The sequence below is a fragment of the Taeniopygia guttata genome, chromosome 7 (assembly GCF_048771995.1).
Source record: "Taeniopygia guttata chromosome 7, bTaeGut7.mat, whole genome shotgun sequence".
NCBI lineage: Eukaryota > Metazoa > Chordata > Aves > Passeriformes > Estrildidae > Taeniopygia > Taeniopygia guttata.
Window position 1 is genome coordinate 18,297,471 of NC_133032.1, and position 24,839 is coordinate 18,322,309.

A 24,839-nucleotide genomic window follows, 5' to 3' on the forward strand; every position below is an offset into this window, starting at 1 on the left:
CATTCAGTCTCGCATTATTTGCTTTTTCTGTTGGCATTGTGACTGGCTCGTATTCCTTGAGGTATAAACAAATATACTCTGTTCTCCAGAGGTGTCCCTGTAATTTATTATTCTGATGACAGTTTGATGGTTACCCTGAAACAGAGAACAAAAGATGGCTTGAATTTAACTTCAGATACTCTTAAAGCTTCTGTCTCTCAAACCTTTACTATGTCTTTTCATACTGACAAATGGATTGTGTTTCAGGCTGGCAAGTTTAATCCTAGAGTGTGTTTAATGGAAAAAATGTCCTCAGTTTTGAATGATCTGTTAATCAGAGTTGATGATTTGGTTAATTAGCACGTGAACACGCGGCCATTTAACAGGACTATTGTGAGAATTTTGTGAAATGAGTTCTTTAAAGATTGTTTCAGCGTTGTTTGTATTTGGTACATGTTGTGAATAGCCATTTTTACATGTGAAACAAAGCTCTTGTGTAATGGCATTGAGCAATTACCAGCCAGCATAGAAGTTTTTAAATGAAATATTAAGCCTTCTTCATAGAAATATTTTTTTGCTATTTCAACCAATACTGGTTTAAGTTTGATTACTGAGTTATGTTTTCACTTTAAAGTAATCAAGAAATATGGGGTTCTGCTTTTTTAGTATTCTCTACAGTTTACAACTTAAAATTAGTTTGTGGCTTTTTAAAACTTACTAGTGATTCCTTGTCTTAATAGAACATGTGATTTCAGCCTAAGCTTCATCTAAATTTCATCATTTCTAAAGAAAGTAGACAGTGTGGAACACAGTCTTCCTCTGGGAGTATGCTGAGCTTAATGAGCTTGATAGTCTGGTGGGCTCAATAAATCAAATAAAGCAAAACATTTCTCATTTTTGAATAAAAGCATTTATCACACAGTGTTTATTCATTCATAGTCACAAGATTGATTGGCTCCTAGAATCCTGCCATATATTGAAACACTTTGTTTTTGTTTTTCCAGTAGGCAAATTGCGGAAGCGCTGGATGAAGGACAGCATCTCTGATGTTGGCTTGGGAATGCTGAGATCTGTTAAAGAATATGTGGACCCCAATAACATCTTTGGAAACAAAAATCTTTTATAAAGCCCTGCACAAATGATGTACTAAAAAATTACTGTTGAAATTCCTCCACTTTCATTGTATTGATATCCCAGTAATCAAATATAACATAGACTAAACTTTCAAGACTAGTAACTTACATTGATTTTTGCTACTCTCTTCCCCCTTCCCCCAATAAAGTGTAAACATCACCGTTAATGTTTATGGACTTTTACTTAACAATGTTTCAATCTACTGGGCACAAAGTACTAACCAGGAAAAGCAAATTTGGGTTTCCAAGTTGGGCTAGGCAGCACAGCTGACAGTATTTTCAGTGCTGGATACTGCCAGATGTTTCTTACTTAAAGCATCCCCCACAAGGAGGACAAAGATTGACAACAGTGTTTTCTACAGAAGCAGCTGCACAGCCCAGCCTCTTGCTAAAGGAAAGCTGCTAAGAGACAGATGAGAGAACACCAAGGAGTACCTCCCTGTACTGCATTAAGTATGTGACTTGTAACCAGGAAATACTTAGAGTACAAATATAGGCTTTCATCAAAAGAGACAGTATAGTCAAACTACTAAAAATTCAGTAGTCTCTCACTTGTACTACTGGAAAATCTTACACAATTTAGCTGTTCTGAGTTGTATTTGCATTGCTGGGATAATCTTAAATTAATTGTAGGTCAGTCACTAAATTTTGTACAATGGACATTTCTCACTGTATGTTGAAAACAGGTTTGTAACAAAATTTTGTGTTCATCTGTACTTCAGTCCTATTGTGTATGGGTTTTGTTCCCGTTGTTTGTTTTGCACAGATGCAAAATATCTTTTTCAGTTATTCAGATAAAACTGCCCAGCACTGTCTTTTGAAACAGTCACAACAGTTTAATAAAATGCTTAAATGGACAACCTACTGATTTCCTGGAAGTGAGATTTCCCATTTAAGTTTTGTACAGTTTCCTATGGCCTTTATGAATCATTTATTTACTTCATAAGTAGCCACAGTTTTAATTGTCCATTGAACTTAATGAAAATGAAATATTTTCTTGATCAGTATCATGTGAGAGTTAGCATTTTTACATTGAAACTTGAATCTTAATCAGTAAAATAAACAAAATATTTGTCAATACTCATGATCCATTTTTAAGGTGGGTTCTTTCTTAAAGCAAATTACCCAACTTTTTGATAATTAATGTATATGCATAAGGTAGAAAAAATACAGACTATCCCTTTGAGGACACTGTCTAGTCAACTACTTCACAGCTCTGTAGCGTCAGTTTGGACACCTTTTTTATTGGTAGTGCCCTTAATGAGGAGAAAATTATAAATTGCATTTTTGTTTTTAAACTATTTTAGAATACTCTCTGTTAGCTTTCAGTTTTAGTAACATACCAAAAAGAATATAAAATGCTTGAAAAAATACTGTATATTGGACAACTCTGAACTTGTTCTAAGATTAATTTCAATGCTACAGTTCAAATGATTGAAGAACATAGACACTCAAACCAAGACTTTAAACTGCATGCAGTCAAGGTAATTAAAGAAAACTTGTTTATGATCTGCAGGTCATAAGACAGAGTGTTCAAGTGATATTTTAATGCAGCTGAATTTATTTTGAATGGTCTTTATTTCATAACATTTCAGTATATAAATCGATTGGTTTTCCTTGTCCCCAGAGTTGGTATTTCAGCAGTAACCAAAACAGTAGGTGTAGTCTGTTGTAGGAAACTGAGCCTTCGCACTGTGGTTAAGTGTTCCTTAAGTACCCAGAGGTGTCTCGGGGAGTGGCTGTGGCCGTGCAGGGATTCCTCACCTCAGCTGCTGTTGGTGACTCCGGGGCCACCGCTGGCCTCTTGCTGATGACTTGTGTCACTCCCCAGTGGAGACTTTTCTAAGAGCTGGTAAATATGAAGTGTGTTCATGTGCCTCAATGAAAGTTTGTGTACCTATGAAGAATTAATTTTGAAAGAAAGCATGTGAAGCTTTTTTGCAGAATGACAGCACAGAGTAGAACAAGTAGTTATAGCTTAGTAACACTGATCTCTTATTTTGACTACAGTGCAACACAGCTCTGCAACATCCTTCCAATTTTTTAATTTTATGACTATGGTTTCCTCATCCTTTTTTGTATTGTAAGTACAGGGGTAAAAACTCCTTACACTCTCTAATCTTTAAATAGCCACTGACTTCTGAAGTGATTTAAAGTGCAGTAAAGAATTTTACTGTATGTCAATTGTCCTATGGGAAGGTGAAATAACAGGCCACAAGGGTCTCAAAACACTGTCACTGGATAGCTCTGAGGAAAAAATCAACTCCAAATGTAATGAATATTGCTGTCTTCCTAAATACTATCTTATGAACTGGTCAGAGCTTAGTTGAAACTGCAGTTAAAGCATATGTATTACTGTTTTTAATTTCACATTGCTAATGAAAATAGAAAAAAATGTAAGGCAAGTTCAGAAGACCTCAATAGAGATCATTCACCATTTAAATGAAATCTTACTGTCTCTAATACTGTAGTCTTCCACCACTCTTCCTTCTGTATGCTCTCTTTCTACAGACTTCCCTTCCTGTAGCTGCAGCCTGTTCAGAGATGGAGTTTGATCCATGCAGATTAGAAGTGCTGGTGCATAACACAATTTTTGCATTTGCTTGAGTATTTTGGCCATATATAAGTTACAAGCAGTTTTAATTAAGCTTGTTATGACTTCCAGTTACACAGTTTCTGCTTCCTTTGAAGGAGGAAAGGTACAGAGAGTGACTGTGTCTTGACTGTAAAATATGTTTACATTAGAGAGATCTTTATAAAAGTTTGGAGAGAAAAGAAGCAAATCTGTTAAAAGCTGAGCCAAGATCTAAATCTTACAGTCAAAGAAAAATGTGTATTGATTTGACTTACATTATAATGGTTAAGTTAGAGATGTCATCTTTGCCTTACAGCTGTGAACAGAGGCCAGGCCAAATAGTTCTTCTGTAGCAATGTTAATTAACTGAAACCAATTTCAAAGGCAGGGATACATTAGCACTGAAATCCAGAAAACACAAATTGCTTCTCAGTCTTGGAAATGTATGTTTATCAAGGTTGTAATTTAATTTTCTGAAACTAAAGCCAAACAGTGTTTGTCATTTTAGTGTGAGATTAACTGTAAAGCTTCAGTTGTAATGTTAAGAGATTACAGAACCTTATATTATTAATAAAAAGAAAATCAGCCTAAACCAGTATGTGTTTTTTGTGATGAAACTAAACAAATATGTTCTACTAACTTGTCATATTAATTGGTGATGAACTCTTACCTAAGGAAAACTATTAGGAAAGCTTTGGCACGTGCTGGGAGAGAGCAGACTGAATTTACAAATGTATGCTAATAGGAGCTCTGCTTTTGTGCCTCAGGTAAAACACAACAGGAAAGAGAGAATTTCATGAAAGGAAGGGTGAAACATCACCAGGCTATTTGCTTCAGAATTTCACCTCTTTGGTGAGAGCAGGATGGGAACATGTCCAGTTACTCTTTGAAAACTCTTACAATATAATACAGAAGCCGACCTCATTTTACTTAGCTTCCACATATTTCAAAGCCCTGTTGTATTAAGCTGTTGCAATAGGTACATAATTTCCTGCTGCTGTGCTTATCTCTCTTGTAACTTCCTTGTTATAGGTCCTGGAATCTGTTGAAGTTGTGTGTGCAGCAATGCATCACGCGTGAGCAGAAGCAATATTTCTCAGTTACCTGCATCATTGATGTAAAGGCTTTGTGCCCCTTAAACGAAACTGGCTGAAATCACATGTTGCTTTGAAGAAATATTGCATTGTCTTGTGTTAGCACTGTTACTCAGTCTTAACACATTGCACAAAACCTGCAAAAGTCATAGTATGCAGGGGACAGAAGAAAAATGACATGGTTCACCATGTAGAACTATGACAATTGCTTAATAGGTTCCAAGTTTTTGTGTGTGTGCTTGCTCACAGGAAGGAGACTACCTCGTCATCAAGCATTTTATTTGTGTTTTCCTTCTATTAACAGCATTATACTGCAGTATTTTTTCTTGGATCCAGTGAGTCTCAATCTGAAGGGGATTTTAGATTATGATATACTGGTCTCAGGATGACGGCCAGACCCCATCAGCGTCCTCTTTGTTTGAAATACATAAATTTTATAAAAAGTTGGATCTGAACTCACAGCTGTGTAAATACTACAGGCTCACTGTTTATGGTTTTATAGTCCCAACACTGACTTTGAATTCCACATTACCTTTAACATAAATTGATGTCTTTCCTCAGTCTCTCTATGGAGACCAGAATTGGCAGGCGGATGCTTTTTTCAGCGTCAGCTTTGCTCAAAGGGCAGAGGTGGTCAAAAATACTGTTCAAAGATGTTTGCTGTGCTGTCTCTGAAAAATACTGGTGCTGTTAGTTTGAAATAAGGGTTCCATTTCAAAAATGGGGCTACAGGATTTTAAATTATACTGTTATTTGCACTGTTTAACAATACAAATTGCAATAATATGTACCTTTACTGAAATGCTGTGAAATGTTGCATTTATGAATTTGTTTTTGCACTTTGGAAAAACAAAGCATTGATCTTTTTATGGGAAACTTTATGAATCTTTAATTTTGATTCAGAATAAATCTAAATTTCAATTGGCTGTTCATAATTTCCAGTATAACGTCAATATCTGAGTAGCACTATGCCTGTTCCCACCTTCATGGTAGTAGTGATGTAGTATTGCCTCCCCCCAAAATGGGGACCATAGAAGCTTTTACAGTAATGTATTTGTTGTAGTACTGTAAAGTTCATAGCAGCCTTCTAAAGGATAAAACAGAAGTGTTGGCCACAGCAGTGGATTTGTGTGTGTGCTAAAAGATGATGGACAAAATTCAATTATGCGACTCTAATCATGTATAGTTGAAGTTGATGCTTCTAAAACTTCAGATCAAGTTAGGAAATAAATGAAAAAATGTTTTTGTTTAAAAATTATGCTTTAAAACTGTATTTTTAAATTATGAAGAATGTAAAATGACTGTCCCAATTCTCCTGTTCAATATCATCTGGCTTTTCCAAGTGTGGCTGACTTCCCACAATGCTTCTGTACAGCAAAATATAAAATGGATGGTCTTCAGGCAGGGTCATGATACAACTGCTCCCATTTCAGGCTGCTGGAAGGGCTTGGCTGTATTCCCACGAGTGACATGGACACTGAGCATGTGGATATCATCCGGCACTGCCATTGCATCAGTCACTACTGGCTCAGCAACACGATACCCAGAGTATTTTAAAGACAAGGAATATCACTGATGTTCTGTACTCAAATTAAGTTGAAAATACTTTATGCTTTCAGCTCAGCATAAAAGGGCAATTTGGTAAGTTCGGTTTTTGACTAGAGCAGTCCTGAGGCTGTGGTAGTAATGAGAAGGTACAAACCCAGGCGCTGACCTTCCTCCCTCCCAGCCCGTGGCAGCAGCGCTGTTTCCTGTCTCGCTCTGTTCCTGCCGCCGCAGCGCAGGAAATCCTGACTGCCCAGAGGCGAGGCTTAAAAACCCTTCTGAAACATGAAGTGACACACATGTTCACCCAGCAAATATATAGCAGCTGGGTAAATACATCTAGAGATGGGGCCATAAAAGCTGGTTATTAAGGAAAGTAAATCTGGCTAATGTTAGAAAGCAAGATGTGGGTGAGCTGAATGCAGTACTTTGGTAAGTGGGTAAGCCGCAAGGCAAATTTACCTTCTTAGTACCGTTGCTCCTAGAAGTACAGGGCAACACTGTTCTTTCAGTCAAGTTGGTTTGTTTGGGGTTTGTTTTTTTTTTAATTAAAATTTTCATTTAAAAATGAAGATGTTGTCTTTCTCTGTTCAGTTTTGTAACTGAGTTATACCATATATTCCATTGTGCTCAGTTTTACAGATTAGCGTATTCTAGTGCAGGAAGATGAAGAATAAAAGCCGCTGACTTCCTTGAAATTGTGCTCATCGGAGCCCAGTTTATTCATGCAGAAGTGTCTCAAAGTTAGGGATTGTGATTGGTAGCCTTCTCTTAAAGAGGTGAGATCCCTTTAAAGCACAGCATTAAAAACAGTCTGCAGAGAACAAAAAGAAACTGTGAAAAGGGAGAGATAAGGCCAAAGAGAAAAGATGTTGGAGGATGTCGCTGTAGCTTTACAGGGGTGGAGTACGTCCCTATTGTTACCCAGGTTGTGGCTAAGGGTGCCGGGTTTACTGTTTCAGGAGGAGGAGATGAGGTGACAGCTGCCCAAGGTGCCGCGGAGAAAGGCTCTCTAGAAGGTCCTTACTCCTCTGCAGTGCAGAGGTTTAGCATCACACCCTGGAACACAGAGGCTGTCCCTCTGCAAAGCTTCAACAGGCAGTACAGCCCACCAGCATGCTTAATAAAAACTTCTTTGTACAACTTCACTTGGCTGTTGCATGACTTACTGCTAATGAAATCATGACCTGGAAGCAAAGAGAATTGCTTAATGAGGAAAACAGAGCAAGGGCAGTGCAAGCCAGTGTCTTGTGTGTATGGCTAAATTACAGTGAAATGAACATCTGGCAGCAACAGCCAGGCAGAAGGGACCTGGTTGCTATAGAGAAATTATAAATTTCAGATGGTAACAAATCTGCTGCCTTGGTTACAATTTAGTACTTTTTTAAGGCTGATGAGAGGAAATCACTATCTCTTCGTTTGTAGACCTGTGTGTTGCTCTGCATACACTAATAAAACATAATTTTATTTCCTGTTCTTTTCAGTAGTTCATGGAAGACACCTGTGCATATCAGGGCTCGAGTAGATGTTTACAGCTGAGCCTTTGTGGGCTGCATGCTCAACCATGCTTCAGCGCATTGGGTCCTTCATCCTCACCCCTGTCACTGCGTGATTTACATTACTAATACGAAAATTATCCTTGTTGCTGTTGCAGAAAACATAGGCCAAAAACAAATGAAGAAAGAAGAGCAATAGGGTCATTTTAGCTTTCTTTTGTTTAAAACCACGTGCTGATATGCTACAGCTGTAGACCAGTCAGAGCAAAGTTAAAACCAGCTGTGAGTAGTTGGGTAGGGAACCTTGTGAATGTCACATCAGTGACGAGTTAGCAATTGCAGGGATGCTGTAGGAATGAGCAAGACCAGCAGCCAGAGCACAAGTACGCATCTCTGGAGGTAAATGCAGGTTCCCTGAGAGGGAGTCGGGGAGGTTTATGAACACGGGGACTGGTGTCGGAAGCAGTTGTGTTTGCATCTCTCCCCCCTGTGTGCAGAGCCGCGCGTTCTGTCTGAAATCTTGGCATCTCACGTCGTAAGCGTGATGTTGTGCTTCTGCTGTGAGTCTGAAGGACGGGATTTTCTCGTGGCTTGCACATAAACTCCTCAGAAACAGGATGCTTGTGTGTGCCGACTTCCCAGAATGGTGGGGAATTGTGCCGAGACAGCAGAGGTTTGCCGATATCCTGTCAGGCTGGGCTTTGTGGGTGTCTGACATACGGAAAATTCAGTTGCCTTACAAGGGCTGTTTTCATTTTTTGCATCTGCAAACTCCTGCCATTTTATTCCAAATACACTTCGCTTGCTCTGGCTGTGTGTGCTCTAGTCCTGAGAGAGGCGGCTTTGTCCTTCACACGATTTCCAGCGCTGTCCGAGCGAATCTCGCCTGCCTTGCCCCTTGCACGCGTTGCCGCACGCAGCCCCTGCCCCGTCCTGGCAGCCACCGGGGCACGGCGCTTTCCTCCGGCCAGGGGTGGTTAAACAAAGGAGGAGGATATCCAAAATCGCTGCAGTTTGAGAGGCTGTTTGGCTCTTTCCCACCGATGCTCCCATCGCTAGTGACAAGGACAGGTCTCAGCTGTGCCCCGGTGCCAGGGGGAGGGTGGCGATTCCTGCCCGCTCCGGGCCGTGTGAGGGGTGGCTGCTGCCGAGCTCAGCAGGTAGGCCCGGCCGGCGCCGCCCCGCCAGGGAAGAGCACACCTTTATGAGGGTCCCTTACGAGCGTGCTGGGGATGGTTTTGCCTCCATGGCCGCGTACTGGCAGTAGCACGTGGGCTTGGAGCCGAGGCTCGGAGGTGGTGGCGGAGCAGCGGGGGCTCCCCTCCCTGGGCCAGGATGAAGCTGCATGAGGCAGCCCCTCGGAGAGGGCCTGCGGGGCTCATGGCTCAGGGCTGGGAGAACGGGCAGCCCTGAGCGTGGCTGCCTGCAGGCCGGTGTCCCCCGAGGCGCAGCGGTGCGTCCCTGGGCATCTCTCGGCGTTTGCTTGTGTGTCAGCTGCGGTGAGGCAGCATTTAAATATGAGCGTGACCTGTGACTCTCCAATGGCTTAAAAAGGAATTTTCGCTTCTGTGCAGTTGCATGAGTTACTTCTGATACCATTCAGCAAGTCATGTTGTGCCCTTGTTTACAAGCAACCAGCCCATACGTATCCAGCCTGGTTTTGTTAATGTGTTGTTGAATGAGCTTGAGGTCAGCAACCACTCAGCTTGGAGCAAGGTGGGTAATTGATCTTTGCCTTTGTGCTCTGAAATCACTTGACAATTTTCAGTTAAAACAATGATAATTCAAATTTTGCTTGGATGCTGAGGCTTCTGAAAGTATGAGGCTTCTCTCGTGCTGCTGTGGATCACTTGTGTATTATGTGCTCTGGGTCTGGCCTCTTGTCCACCACTGCTGTTGACTTTGAAATGTGACTGTGAAATGTTGATGCATTTGTTTAAGAGTTTCAGGTGTGAGAAATGACTCCGTTTCCATTTGCAACTACTTCAAAACAATACATATGAAAAAATGAAAGACAAAAAACATTCCTCCACAGTGGAAGCTACAACTGAATTTTCTTTTAACCACTGTATTACAGTGACTTGAGTATAACCTGACTGTAAAACTCCCCAGCTGCTCTACCTCTTTTCCTGTCAGAAGGCTGGCCATAGAATAAATTAAGAGAACTGAAACCAAGATGTGAAATTAAACTTTTATTAAAGTAAATCAGGTCCTGGATTTATTTTAAAGAGCGAGGCCATAAAAGTGAACGTATAAAAATTGCAATTTAAAATAATGTACATTCTTTTTATGTCATTTCTCTGTTTTCAATTTTATTGGTACAACTGAGTTATATTTACTGAATACCAGTGTTTTTCCAACTGTGATGGTGGCTTGTGCGTTTGATAGCTTTCACTTTTGGGATGCCATGGAGAAAGGAGGGGAAATATAGTGGAAAAGGGAAACCGCAGAGAGCTCGTTACAGCTGCTTGGTCTGCCACCACCTGGCACCAATGCAATGCAGGATAGCCCAGCGGTTTCCTTATTTTACCCCAGGGAAGCAAGCCTTGAGCTGAGTGTCCCACACCTCCCAGGCCTCCCCAGCCCTCAAGAGGAGGCAGCTGCCTCAGCTGTGGAATCTCCACCTCTGTCCTGCAGATCGGTGGTGGCCCAGCCCCTCCAGGTGTTCTGCACATGGCACAGGGGCAAGAGGAAAAAAGGGACAAGTGCATGGGCAAGGATGCTGTCTGCTGGCACTGGGGCTGTTTAACTGTTGGTTAATCAAATCTCCTTACTTAAATGACAGTGTCCAGAGCACAATTTCTCTGTACTTCAGCAGCAGTTGTAGCAGGAGTGATGTGGGTTCTATTGGCTTGCTTTACCTGTTGATATCATCAATGTGTATTGCTTAACTTCCCTGAAGGGGAAGTCTTCCTTTTTGCTTCAGGACCTGCTAGGATAAGGAGGGAGAATCCTCATTTCCTCTCTGGATTCTGCTGAATGTATTATCTTCACATTGAAGAAACTGTACTTCCTGTAAAAGAGCATTTCCCAGTGCATTCTGTGAGGAAAGCTGGAGGACAGGGAGGAGCAGGTGTGTAAGTGGGCAGGATGCATCTCGTACCTAAAAATGATGTTGTGTTTGCTATGGATGCAAAAGGAGGAATCATCTGGGTGGAACAGAAAAATGACTTCAGAAAAAATGTTTAGCTCTCTTTGCTTCATTTGCTTATTCTCTGTCTCCACCCCATTTATTTGTAGGACTGTGGGGCTCAGTCCTGCAATTACCAAGTGCCTACAATTGCCATTGTTTTCAAAGACATTGTAATGGACAGCACAATCAGTCCAAAAGGCTTCTCTGCATCTATAGTGGTGCAAATCCACAGGTGGCTAGCAAGGTTAGTCACCTCTTTCATAGGCACAAGAGCTGCTTTCAAGCACAAAAATAAATTTTTCACTTCTTTGCAACTGAATATTGCCCTATTTGTATAAAGACTTTGCTAGCAAAGACTGCAGGAACAACGCATTTTTGCTCTGCAGGTTATGTCATTCTTTTTTGGATGAGAGGGACACTGGCTGGGTGTACAAAGGTGAGATCATGCAGATATTTCCATGCAAGACAACATCTTCCTTTGATATTGGTTCCTATTGTTATTGCATAAAGCAATTTATCTGCTTTGACCAGTTTATAAAGCCGGAGAGACATAGTTTAGGTTATTTCAACTGGACAAAAGATGAGATATATAATAAAGTCCTGAGTAAGAACTGTCTGCTCTGGAGCACTTAGGATTCATCAGCTGGAAAACAAACCTATGTGGGTTCTTCTGCCCCCAGATCTGGGATAAACGGTGTACTTTGTGGTGTTTTTAATTCACATCAAGGTAGTTTACACAGAGGTATTAACTCTGTATAAGTAAATTAGAGAATTAATTACACCAAAATGCATTACTGAAGATAATCGCTGTGTGGATAAAATGCTAAATCATCTCTTCTGGAGCTATTGTTTCTTAAAATTGTAAAGTCCAGCACCAGCCTATAAAGTTCATGTTCCCCTCTGATTAAGAATGGGGAAGGTTATTATTTTGATGACTGGATCCCATTCTTACCTGCCCCATTGCCACTGTCCTCTGGCCCTTGTGCTTTGGAATGGGAGAGATAAAAAGGATTTGTGGACTGCAGTGCTGGGGCAGAAGAAAGGGGCTAAAGCTCTTGTGGTTTCTCTGCTGTTACCAGTGTATTGCCATCTGGAAATCACTGAGGGAGCCTGTTAATTCAATTTTATTACTGTATGTTTTAAAGACTGTCAAAAAAGCTCAGGGCTTTGGCACAGGTCTTCATTTTAGTTTAGTCTAAATCAAAATAAATAATAAAATCCTCATGAAGATGTACAGGCACTGTGAGATACTTATCCAACCTGTCATGATGAAAAAATAAACTAATAATGTTTTATAGGCTCATGAAAAAAATATTTACTTACCTCATATGACTATGCCAATAAAGTTTTAAACAGATTAAAAGCTAAGACAGATGCCAATGATCATACCATATAAAAAAAAAAAAAAGAAGGAAAGGCAATTATGTCAAATTTAAGCTCACTAAATCTGATTTAAATATATTGATCTCTAAGTGTGACGTATACTTGATTCTCTTAGAAGACCAAGAAATTTTGGTATACGTTTGGCAAATCCCTTGGGATAGCTGAAGAAAAATGGTACAAATGTACACAGGGTAAGATTTTGAACTGGAATATGCAGTTTGGGAATCTAACTAAGCTTGGAATAAGGCTGTTTAGGACTGTGCAGTTCTGTTTTAGAGGTGCATGTGAGATGGCAGTGGCTGTGAGGGTAAGGTCTGCAGGGAGACGGGGCACTCACAAAGTCAGCACGTGAGCCCAGTGCTATAGTGACTACAGCAACACCGGAGTGCTCAAGTATTCAAAGTGTTTGCCCTGGAAGTATAAATGTCTAGGAAAATTGGGGGACATCAGCAAACTCTTTACCTGCACAGTATTACAGAATCAATGAGGTTGGAAAAGACCTCTGAGATTGAGCCCAGACTATGACCAACCACCACTGTCAGCTACACCATGGCACTGAGTGCCACATCCAGTCTTTCTTGAACACCACCAGTGATGGTGACTCGGCCACCTTCCTGGGCAGCCCATTCCACTATCTAACCACCTTTTCTGTGAAGGATTTCTTCCTAATGTCCAGCCTAAACCTCCCACAGCTGCAGCCTATGTCCTGCTGCTGTTTGCCTGGGAGAAGAGCCTGACCCCACCTGGCTACAACCTCCTTCCAGGGAATTGTAGAGAGTGGCAAGGTCATCCCTGAGCCACTTCCAGGCTAAGGAACCCCAGCTCCTCACAGGAATTGTGCTGCACATCCTTCACCAGCTTTGTTGTCTTTCTCTGGACAAAGTCACAAAGTCCATGCTGCCAAAAACAACCAGTTTGGGTTGTGTATGTGTTTCTTAAATGGCACGTTCTTTTGGCACACAACTGCACTTCTACTGTGATTTGTATCCCCTGCTAAAAAACTGATTGGTAGCTCTGAGACTAGGAAACTTTGGGATCAAAATGTACCTCGTGGATACACATTTCTGAGGTGGAAAATTCCCCCCGCCTTTTTTTTTTTTTTCATTCAGACCAGCAAACCAGCTTGTAAAGCAATGTGTAAAAAATTCCCTAATGTATTTCTACACATAGGAGATCTGTAGCTGGATTTTATTATTTTTTAAATCAGATTTGAAAATATCTAATCAGCCATGAGTGTGATCGAGATTAACTGCTATGCAAAATTACTACTTTCAGAGAAGAGTGCTGACCAAAGCTCAGCAAGGATAAAAGGTGTGAGCTCTGTTATATCATATATATCTATTGTGAAATGTTGCTGGTTGTTTTTAACCTCTTTTCTTTCCTCAAAAACAAAGAGAAAAATGATGTACACCAGAATCACAATGCACACCAACATACTTCAAACCAATGCATTGAGCAGTGTCCGGAGTAAAGTCTTGCTTGGTGGGCTCTGGGCCACTCCTATGGGTCTGTACAGGGGGGGTTGAGGGTGGCATATGAACCTCTCAGTCTTCCCCCTCCTTCACATGCATATATCTATTTTCTAATTCACCACCCTGGACTAAAGTGGGTATTTCTGGTCCCTTTCTCAGGCATGCCCTTTCCTGAAAGTGCTACATGACTGTGTAGTTTGGCCTGTTTGCTTCCTGAGCTGCTTTTAGAAAAACTCCAACTTTATCTATTGGAGCTACAGGAAAAGCTGTCTCAAGGCTCATGGCAGAGCAAGCAAGCCCATTCCCTAGCACTGGAACTCAGCACTCCCTGACTGGTAAAGCTGCAGCAGTCTCCTACCAGCCATGCTGGAATAACATGTTGGATGAGCAAGTCTCTCTCCTCTGTCTTCTCCAGTGCTGGCCGAAAGCAGTCTGAAAATACAGTAAATCTTTATTTAATTCCAGCTCAAAGATCATCTTATGATTAGTCTCTCTTAAAGCCAGCTGGTGCAGGTTTGATTGCTGAGAGGAAAGATGTTGAACAACAACTGCATAATAGAGTTGATGGACTTCTATGATCTTAAAAAGCATTTTCTATTGCCACCATGCAGCAAACATTAGTCCAAATATTTCAGTTTTCTGAAATGGTTTAAGGTGCTTAATATTAACACAAATGTTGTAAAGACAATTAGCAAGATGCTTTATTAGATTTTGTTGTTTGTTTGGATGCCTTTCAAAGTCCTTATCCTTTTTCCTCATTACTTGCCTACTATATAGCAATCATAACATCTCGTAGGAAAAACTGAGCAACCTGATCACTGCTTATGCCAGTGTACCCTAGAAAAGTGCCAGCTGTGGCTGGCAAGCTTCAGTCAGTTCTGTTAGAGAGGCTGTTGTGATCAGGAGGAACTCTAGTCAGGCAGGAAGATTCCCAGTTCATTTAACCTTTGGGCTTTGTGGAGGCATAACAAGAGTATTTATTACTGCTTTTTGTTTTTAATGGCCTTACTAAAGGCCAGCAGCTCCTCAGATGTTTGGTGGGCCCCTAGCCCAGTTGCAGTAATGAACTGTCCCTGACAAACTCTGATGTCAATTGAGCCCACACAGGGCAGTTTGCTATAAACAGAAATTCACTGGCTCCCCTTTTGACAGGTATCTTTATCCCTCTCACAGACTTAGCCAAAGGATCTGCTCCAAAGATCTCGAAACTCCAAGACATTCAAATCCAAGACATTCAAATGTTTGTCTTTGTACAAACATTGCAGTTCAGGACCATCTTTTAATCACTGGCTGAGGGAAGCATTAGAGTGCAACCACAAGATGCAAGGCTGCCACACTGAAGGGATGATGATAGAAAAACCTGGGGAAAGGCTTCAGTTGGAAAGAAGAACTAGTGTGTTGTGTTCCCCCGTCCCTAGTGACAGAGGATGTCGCCTCTGCTGAGGAGTCCTTCAGTTTCACCATAGCTGCTTCTAGGTTTGTTCTGGTCTCTCCCACACTGTGGTCTCACTGCCAACAAGGCACAATCTCCTCCCCAAGAGGAGATTTCCTGTCGTGGGATATTTCCCTTTCCATACAAAAGGACAGGTCCAAGCTGTGCAGCTATACTAATAATAAGTGTTTCTGAATCAAGGACTATCCATAGGATTTTCCAGATTGACCATTCCAAAATTTTGGGATGCTTTCCTTTCTTCATATTACATCCCCTTTTTTTTTTGGAATAATTGAATTCTATTAGCTGCTATGATTTACCTTTTGGTGGTTTGCTGAACTTAGGTTTTCTTGTTGCTTTACAGAAAACCATAATTCTTTCTGTGGGTGCTGGGTTACAATTACATGGCATTAATGGGCCCTGGCAGAGCAGTCCTGTGCCCTGGAGTACCTTAGGGTTTACTTTGGGGCTTTGCTTCATTCTCTCTACAATGCAGCTCGAATATACATTCATTTGCTGTTTTGTTTCACACATCCCATTGCTTTTGCTGGCTTTTCTGCTCTGCCAGGCTGAGGAGTTTAGCAGGACTTCTTCCATGCAGAAATGTAGCCGTGTGGTCTTGAAGCAGCATGGCCAGGGGTTTGCTGATAAATGTTATGTTCCATTAGGGTATGGGCAGAATCATTCCGATCCTAACTCTGTTGTGTGTTTGAATGGTTCATGCCAGCAGATTGTACTCTTTCTTTTTTTCCTTCTTGGGCTTCCTCTATTCATGTTCAAAAATTAACGTGCTTGGAGTGTCCATACATTTGCACTTGGTTCTGATCTTCATTGTGACTTTCTGTGATCTATGGCCCCCAGCACAAGGAACTGGCAAGGAAGTGTCTGGAATTGTGTTCTGGCTGCTTTAGAGCCCCATCCCTCTATTAATCTGCATTACAGACAAAAGGCCAGATCCGTGCAATTCTCCTGAGCTTAGATTCAGTGACCCAAAATATATGCCAGCTGAGAATCTGGCCCGATGTCTTATTTATAACTGAGATAAAATTTGCAGAGAGAGATAATACCTTTTATTAGATCCCCTTGATTTATTTGGGGATGGAGTGCAGGGGAGGTGGGAAATAGAATTTTTTGGGCACACAAGAGTCTTTTCAGGGAGAAATATCTTTAGTATCCTCATCTTCTGAAGATGCCACAGAAATTGTTATTACAGTCTGTTCACAGCAAAGAGGTGTATGAAAAAAGTGTGAATAATGACGAAGCACAGAGTTTTCTCTCCTGAGTCCTGCACTCTTCCCTGCACGAAACCCTCCCCTTTTGTCACAGCTGTCTGACCTGGGGAAAAGAAGACCTGTGGTTATCTCTCCCCCAATCTGACACTGCACCATGCAGCTGACCCTATTTCTTCCTCGAGCTGGTGTGTTTGTTAAGGTTGGCGTGGTAACTGGCTGTGCCTCCCTGGGAGTGCTGCTTCTCCCTGTGTTTGGCACACAAAACCATCCCACTGGGTTTACATAGATAGGCTGGGACCTGTGACTTCACCCTCTCCACCAGGTCCTGGGACAAGTCTTGATTTGTTGTGCTATCACATGTCCGGCACTGCTGTTTGTACTTCACAACTAATCAGATGCAATTAGAAAATATGAATTTGGATGTATTTGTGGAACTATTAACCCAAGACCTCTACAAAGGGGGCTTGAAAACAAGATAGACAAGACTGTTTGAACGAGTGGGCAGTGCCAGGTTCCCCTCTGAGGTGTGGGTTCAGCAGTGGTGGCACCACAGAGAGCTTTCCCTCAGGACACAGTGAGGTGAGGGCTGCTGTCTCTTTTCTTCAGGCAGCCAGAGCTGCCAGGCCAGCGTATGTGAACACCAGTGTCAGAGTGGGATTTTGGCTGCCAGTACAACTGGCATGATAGAGCCCCATGAAGCAGAGGTGGCAGCAATGCCTTTCAATGGTTGTATGCACCAAGTGTTCAGAGTCCCATATATAAAGCAGGAATTTCATAAACAAGGAAGGAAAACAGTTCCTCAGTTTCCTAGGAGAGAGTGAAATAATGTCTTTCTGGGAATCCTCTTCAGCCACTGCCAGCAGGTGTCCCAGCTGTGCTTCTCTACTGAAGATTTACCACTTGGTCTGTCAGCATGGACACATCCCACCTTCTTCATGTTTTCTGATAGCTGGCGGGGTTTGCTGCAGAAGCCATGCCTAGATTTCTTTGCTGAACTAGACGAGAATGTAATAAGTGAAATGATGGAGGGAGCTCAGACTTAAATGCAGGGGGTACAGGATATAGCAGGAGAATAAATCTTTGTCCCCCCCTTCCTGGCCAGATACACTATAAGCCTGACAGACTTATGATTTTATATGGAGAGCAACATATGCTACAGCTTTTATTTCTCTAACCATTAATCAAAAGGTATTTTGTATAAACAGTGTAATTGCCAGCTCTGGCCAGCGTGGGTGGGCTGACAGAAAGGCTTTGCAGTTACAGATAATCCTGGCCAGACGCTGGCCCTGGTAGCCAGCAGCAGCTGTAGGAACCATACGCCAGCGTGGGTGGGTGTGTGGGGCTGCACACCGGGCTCCAGGCAGAGCTGCCTTTCCAGCTAGCCCAGAGAAATGCTGCTCAAGACTGAGAATAGTGGTTTCAGCAGAGACAACCCCTCTTGCATATGTCTGTGCTCTTTGTCTTCATGGACTTTAGCCTGGGTTATGTCTGTTCATTTCCTAATGGTACCAAACCTGTGGTTTTTGTTTTCTTAGTTGTACCAAAGAATTTCAAACTGCAGACAAGACAGCCCAGCACACATGAGCAGGCAGCTTCTTGCCCACAATCCAAAATAGGACAGGGAACTGCAAAGGTTAAGAGGACTTCCCCTTGGTGCAGGGGATGGGGGGTTACATGAGCCAAGTGCTGGATGTGGAGCTGAGTGGGAGGTTCCAGCAGTGAAGTGCCTACTGGCAGTGAGCTGGAAGGGAAATGCTGGACTGGAAGCCTTTCCACGGATCTTCTGAAAACCAAGCCACAGGTACTTTCTACCTCATGTAAGTCTGTGAGAAAGGAAGAGCCACATAGGGCCGTGCTGCTCAGTAATGCTTGAGCACCTTTCTTTGGAGGGCAGCTGTGTTTTCAGCCTCTGCAAGGGTGCCTACCATGAGTAGACTGTGCGTTGGACAGCTTCTGGGGAGTTGGCAGGAGAGGACAGCAAAGCCTCACAGCATCAGAGTTATTTATTGAAAGGAAAACATTTTATTGTCCAGTTTTATGCCACTATTTGGTGCCATAGTAATTTATCTCAAAGGACTGTTTCCAGGCTATTGATGCCAGGTGATGTGAAGCTACAGCTAGGCCAGAACTCTGGTGCCAAGGTGGTTTTGAACAGCAGCCAGTGGGAGCAAGAAGTGCCAGGATGATAATAAAATGCTGCTTCTGAAGGCAGTGTTTTATTATTTCCAGGAATTAACAGTCTATTTGAAATTTTAAAAATCTGATGGTTTTGTAAAGGTAATTTCTAGACTTCTGGGGTAGATTTACCAAAGAGCAAATGCTCTGGTTCTCTTCTAGAAATACTAATTGATGAATTTAAAATACCAGACTTACAATAGGATTAATAACATCTGTATTACAGCACGAAAATCATGCATCTTTTTTACTGATATCTTCATCTGTAGGGAAGGATCCCATCAGCTACAGATTATCCCTTGGCTTCTGTAGTTATTATCTCATCAGTGACAAACAAGGCTAATGTGAAGTGTGAAGGAATACACCATTGGGTCAGCAATCCTCCCCCTGCCTACTTCCAGCAGTTATATGGTGTTAGCCTGGTATGGGAGTGACAGTTCTACTACATTTAATTTCCCTATAAATCATCGGAAAACGGGACAAAGGGAAACTAATTTAGTCGCAGAGATTGTCACAAAAAGTTAACAGTATACGGAGAGAGATTGGCACCAAGTAGCAAATTTTGGAGCCTAATCTTGATGCCTGAAAAGTCAAGAAGATTCTTAAATCTGGAGATTTGATTTAGCCAGTTCTAGAAGTACTTTAAAACTTGCATAGAAGGTAGCCTTACATTCCCCACCACCTCAACATTTAGTGCTGCTTACTTTGGAGTGAAAGCAGATTTATATTTTGCTGGTCTTGATGTGACTGATTTGCTGAACATCAGAAGATAGAATTTACTATAACAAATTGTTGGATCAATGATCTAACACATGAATATGCTGTTACTGACAACATGTGATGATTCAAAGGCAAACACATCTTGCTGTGCCATCTCTTAGGAAATAATTTCTTCCTGACACTTCTAGTGATCATCTTACACCATGAAGCATGAGATTTGATTACTGATACTTTAGCATGCATAACTACAAAGGTTGTTAGTTTTAATGGAATGGACAGCATGTCTCATGAGAGGTATAAACACATTGTGTGCATTTGAAATACGATTGTAATGATTTGGCTTATTCTAATACAGAAGACTGCTCAATTTGATTAGCTGATGAAAACATAGCATTGCTCAACAAATCAGCAGGACTCATAGTTAACATTTTTCATGAAGTCTTACTGTAAGGTAGCTAGTTTTCCTCTCAGTAATATGTCTGGCTGGAGTAGCAGCAATTTCTGCTGAGAATGTGAGGCTTAGGAACAGTTCTGTGGAGCTGGATGTACCAGAAATGGCAGTTTTGCATCTCTTCAAGGGAGAATTGGAATGACAGAGCTCTGTGATTTGGAGAGATCCATTGTTAAGTAATGAATTCTCCATCACCCCTTTTGGCTGTCTCTTCATGATGGTAGTTTTGGCCAACTAGCTTGCATATCAGAAGGACTGGTCTTCCTCAATAATTTTCTTGTGCTATTTATAGCTGCTTCCTCAAAAGGTTGTGCCAGTTGAATTCAGTCTTTGATGCACAGGTATTTCAGAAGTAGCAGCATGCTAGGATTTCACATGCTGCCTCAGGAATTTTCTAGTTTGCATTTGTGTATTGTGCAACTGCTGTGTCTCAGTTTAAACAACAGTGAGCAGAGATTGACTAATGAGCAGCTTCCTTCAGCTTGCTGCATCCTGGCATCAAGTTTTAAACTGTGCTTGACTTCAGTTACCAGTTGTAAGGGCAGTCAGTCAAGGTTGGAATTAAGTGATGTTGTTGACAACTCCTTAATGCAACTCTTTAAATGTAAATAGGGTTGCAACAGTTGATCTTCAAGCCGGTTTTGATATGACAGTGCCTTTTGGCAGATGTCTCCTTCTCTGGAGATAAAATCCACGTGGAGGCAACTTGTTCTGAGCTCAAAGGCTGCAAAGGTGTACCTACCTCTTGTTGGTTCTCTCTATTTAATTCTGAATTTTTATATTAAATAAAAGAGCTAGAATAACTCCAGAATGGACTAGAATTGCAAGCTAAACTCTTTTCTGGTACTGTTCATGAACTATTTCATAGTACAGACTTTGTGGGATTTGCTGTTGAGCTCTACTCTCTACACAGAGTGACAATAGAGGTGAGGACTCCTGTCACCTTTGTTCCCATACCTGGCTCTGTTGTTTGATTTCCCAGAGTGATCGATTTGAGGCAATTTACAGCCTGAGTGCTGGATTTACACCCTATCTGGTGTGGCCTACACATAAAGCATCCTTCTGCTAAAGATAATATTCTCATTGATCTTCAACATAAGGGAGAATCCTTTAACATTTGGGTTAATTCCAAGCCTAGAGGTATTTATTTCTCTTTTGGTTCTTCTCAGACAAATGATCCAAAAGGGAAAATCCTACAGAGTCTGTCTCCTCAGCCACGATTTTAAAGCCAGCTATAGTATTTGCAATTCATGGGACCCTTTTCAAGCCCCCTCTTCTGCCTGGCATATCTTCAAAATCTTGGAGTACTTGAATAAGTTATTAAAAAACCAAATCAAACAAAAAACCCCTCCTCTGCTCGGTTTTGCTTGTTTTTATTACTGGGTCAGGTAGCAAGGCAGGAAGCTGATGGCCCACAGCTGAACCCTCCTTTTCAGAGCTGAATGTGTGTGGGTCCAGTTGTGCTCTCCACCACCAAGATTTTAGGACCTGCAGTTTCAGTGAAACTGAATAGAAGTTACAAGCTGCCTTCTCTTAAATATTTATGCAATTTTAAGGGATAGTTTTTTTCTCTCTCTTCCCACCCCCTTACTTTTTGATGGCTTTCTTGTTTAGTACTTTTTGAATCCAGTCCCCACATTTCTAGATTCCAGGGGAGTATTTTACGCATGTCTGCCTACCCATGCCAGCCTTTGATTTTTACAGAGACCTGTAGCAGTGCCTGCGTTTACAGTATAGCAAACAGAATTAAAAATCAAATTGAATTACACCTTGTGGCCACCTCAATCCAAATGCTGCAAATATGAGGACCTTAAGTTATTATGCAGAAACCCTTATTTTCTTCAGATATGAAGACCAAATGTTCTGTGTCTGTTTCACCTTTTCTTCATTTCACCTAATTTGAAATCAGAGCAACAATGGATACAGAGCATGCCTGGCTGCCTGTGTCTGGCAGGATTTCAGTCATCTGTGAATCCATATTGCTTTTTTAATACTGCTGATAAGTGTTTACTTTTATTTCTAGACCATCTAGGAGATACAGAAGATTCATTAAACAGTATGATCAATGCAGTGGCCAAGCTTACATTGAGATGAATTTACCAATAAACTACTGTTACCAGATCTATACAGAGAATTAGGAAAAGCAAAATTGTAAGATGTCTTGTAACCAGGTTTCTTTTCCAGACTAGGTGTTGAGGTCAGGTTGTCTAAAGTAGATGAGGAGTGAGTGGTGTTATGATTCACTACTTACAGTGCCATTCTGGAGAGTTTTTTTTAGTTGATTTTTAGTGTTCAGTGGATTGCCCATTTATGGACTCTGTTCTTTACTCTTGAAAGGAGACTTGTGTGTTTCTGGACCACCAAAGCAATACTGGATGGCATTTACTGTTTCCTGGATAGAAGTGCTGTTGAGAGAGTGCTAATATGAATCATCTTTCCCTAATACGAATCATCATCACACAAACCTTTCCAGTTCACACCAGTAAACATGCTAATACTTACTATGGCAGCACTAAGAACCACAGGGGAAAGACCCCAGCCTTTTGTGCCAGAGCAGAGTTTTATAAACCCCTGTCTCTCTGCCTGCACCCTTGTGGTTTAGTGCTTCAATTTTATTAACCACTCTTTTGACAGCTTCTCAGCCTAGTCATGGGTAAGGCTGCAGCTGCAGGACGTGTTTCTGAAATTCTCCCCAGTGCAAAGAAATTGCGTAGTGAATCTGCTGCCTCCTTACTACAAAATGCTGCTTCTAATCCCTGGTAAACCACTTGATCTGCTAAAAGAATTTCTGGTTATTTAATTTTATGTCTTTCATTATTGGTTGTTCATAATCACTCTCAGCCTTCCAAACTTTCATGCCCCAACATTTTATTTGTTATAGCTCATGTTCCTTTATTCTCTTTAATTAGCTTCAGTTGAGTCTTTGGGCTTTCTTTTCTTTTCTTTTTTTTTTTTTTGTTTTTTTTTTTTTTTGTTTTTTTTTTTTTTTGAAAGGCACCTGTTTGGCTTGAACAATATCTTGCAATTTAACCATTTTATTGCTTTCTCCTATACTTTCCTGCCTCCTCTCCCTAAAGAACACCTATTTTTTTGTGCTCTCTGTGATCACAAACAAGTTTCTTAAATAGCTTCCATGCTGAGTCTAAAGATTTTAATTTCCTTGCTTTAAAGTTTTTTTTTTTAGTATCTACTGCACTTAAGCATAAAGTTTCTCTTCTGTGGCACTTGTTGCTGTGACTCCTCCCTGTGAAGCTGAGTTACAGCGTGGCCCTAGACACAAAGGGCAGGTCCTCCCTGACCTCCTCCTGATCACCTCTTCCCTCAGCTCCAGCCTGGCCCAGTGCTTGGATTAATGAATCTGATGGGAAACTGCCTGCAGGGGTGAAGGTAAAAAAAGAAAAAAAAAACTGAAAAAAAAATAGTTACCCTCATTCCCAGCACCCAGTGTGAGACTCAAAGTATTCCAGTGTTTCTTGCCAGACTCCTCAGACAGAGCTGGGTTTGGTTTCAGGACCCACCTGTACCTGGATGCTGCTACAAGATGGATGAAAAGGTGCAGGTTTTCCTGATGTATTTGGGAGCAGAACAACACCTGATTAGCCAAAATCCTATTCCTCTGTAAGAGCTGCACTCAGACTGTCGGTCTGAGGAGAACTGGAAGGTCTATGAGAAACCCTTGGCTGGCAGGAGCGACTTCAAATCTGTCTGCAAGGATCATGACACTAATTACCTGCAGCACCCCCAAACACAGTGTATTTCTACAGGAGCACAGCAACTTAGGTGTATATAATTAATAAAATTATAAGAGGTCTCCATAGTTCTGCAGGCAGACTAATTGGGATCAGAAGATCTGGAAACAACAGAAATGTGATGTGCACTGACATGTTTTTATTTTCCTTTGGTGCTTTTAAATTTTGCTTACTACTAGGCTGTAAGTGATAATGCTCTAGGGAAAAGCCAAGTGTGTATTTTAAATCCCCTTTTGCATTACTCTTACACCTCAATTTATTTTTTTCTCCAGATTGGCATTGCACTAAAATAAACTAAAATAAACCTCTAAATCAAAATAACTGGGTACCTGAAAATTTGCACCGGTGACTTCCAGAAATGATTTTACAGAGCTTGATATTACCAGGCAAAGGTGCTACCATAACACCCTGTGAGTCTGTACTGACCCTGACACCCATGGACAGCTGTCTCTCTGGCTCCTGGCTGCCCATGAAGGCTGCTGGGATCAAGAGAGACAGCAGGTGCCTTGTGCACTATCCCTTCTCCCTTTCTGACTGCATCCCTTGGTGAGCTCAGTGCAGCAGAGGCTGTTTCCAGTCACATAACTAGCAGCATGAAGACTCAGTGATATTTGGGGCACACAGGGAAACCTCCCATACTGCTCTGGAGTGGGCATTTCTGGTTTGTCACCAGGCTTGGTGACGCCACCCGGCCACAAGTCAGGAATGAATTGTGAGTGGTGACAGCTGAGGAGTGGATAACTAGTGTCAGAATAAACTATTTTGGAGGGAAAAACTGTGGGTGGTTTTTGTGGTTGTCCCAGACTGGCTCAGTTATGAAGGTGTGTAAGAATTCAGGTGGGATTGCCCGAGTTGGTGGTGTGCTGCTGGCTTTGGCTGAGCTTCACTGGTGTCAAAGAAATCAGCAGGGACTAATAGAGTGGGAAAAGCCACTTTGGAGTATGCGTATCCGCATGGAAGAGTTTTCTTTTGATCCTTTCAAGCCCTCATTTCACACGTTTCTGACGTTTAGGGAATTGTAAGAACTGATACTTGGAGGTAAAGCATGCAAATATAACACAGCAGAAGGAGGACACTGGCTTCCTCTCTTCATATTGCCAAGAGACGCTTGGTGGAAAAGAAAAAATGTCAGTCCAGAAAATTCAGGAAATTTGTAAACTTGGGAGTGTGGTGGTAAAATCTAAACAAAGATTTCAAGGTACTTATTTCTTAGGTTTTAAGGCAGCTCTTTTCTAGAGTTCAAGTTATTTCTATCAAGGACTGAATGAAG

General features: G+C 41.6%; 1 protein-coding gene across 1 annotated transcript in view; it reads left to right on the forward strand.

Moving 5' to 3' along the window:
* Positions 1 to 1,279, forward strand: part of AGPS (alkylglycerone phosphate synthase) — a 47,410-nt gene extending 46,131 nt beyond the window's left edge. Inside the window, exon 20 of the mRNA XM_030277553.4 lies at positions 984 to 1,279. Coding sequence (XP_030133413.3) covers positions 984 to 1,105 — 122 coding nt within the window. The 3' untranslated portion in view covers positions 1,106 to 1,279. The remainder of the gene's footprint in view (positions 1 to 983) is intronic.
* The last annotated feature ends 23,560 nt before the right edge of the window (positions 1,280 to 24,839 follow it).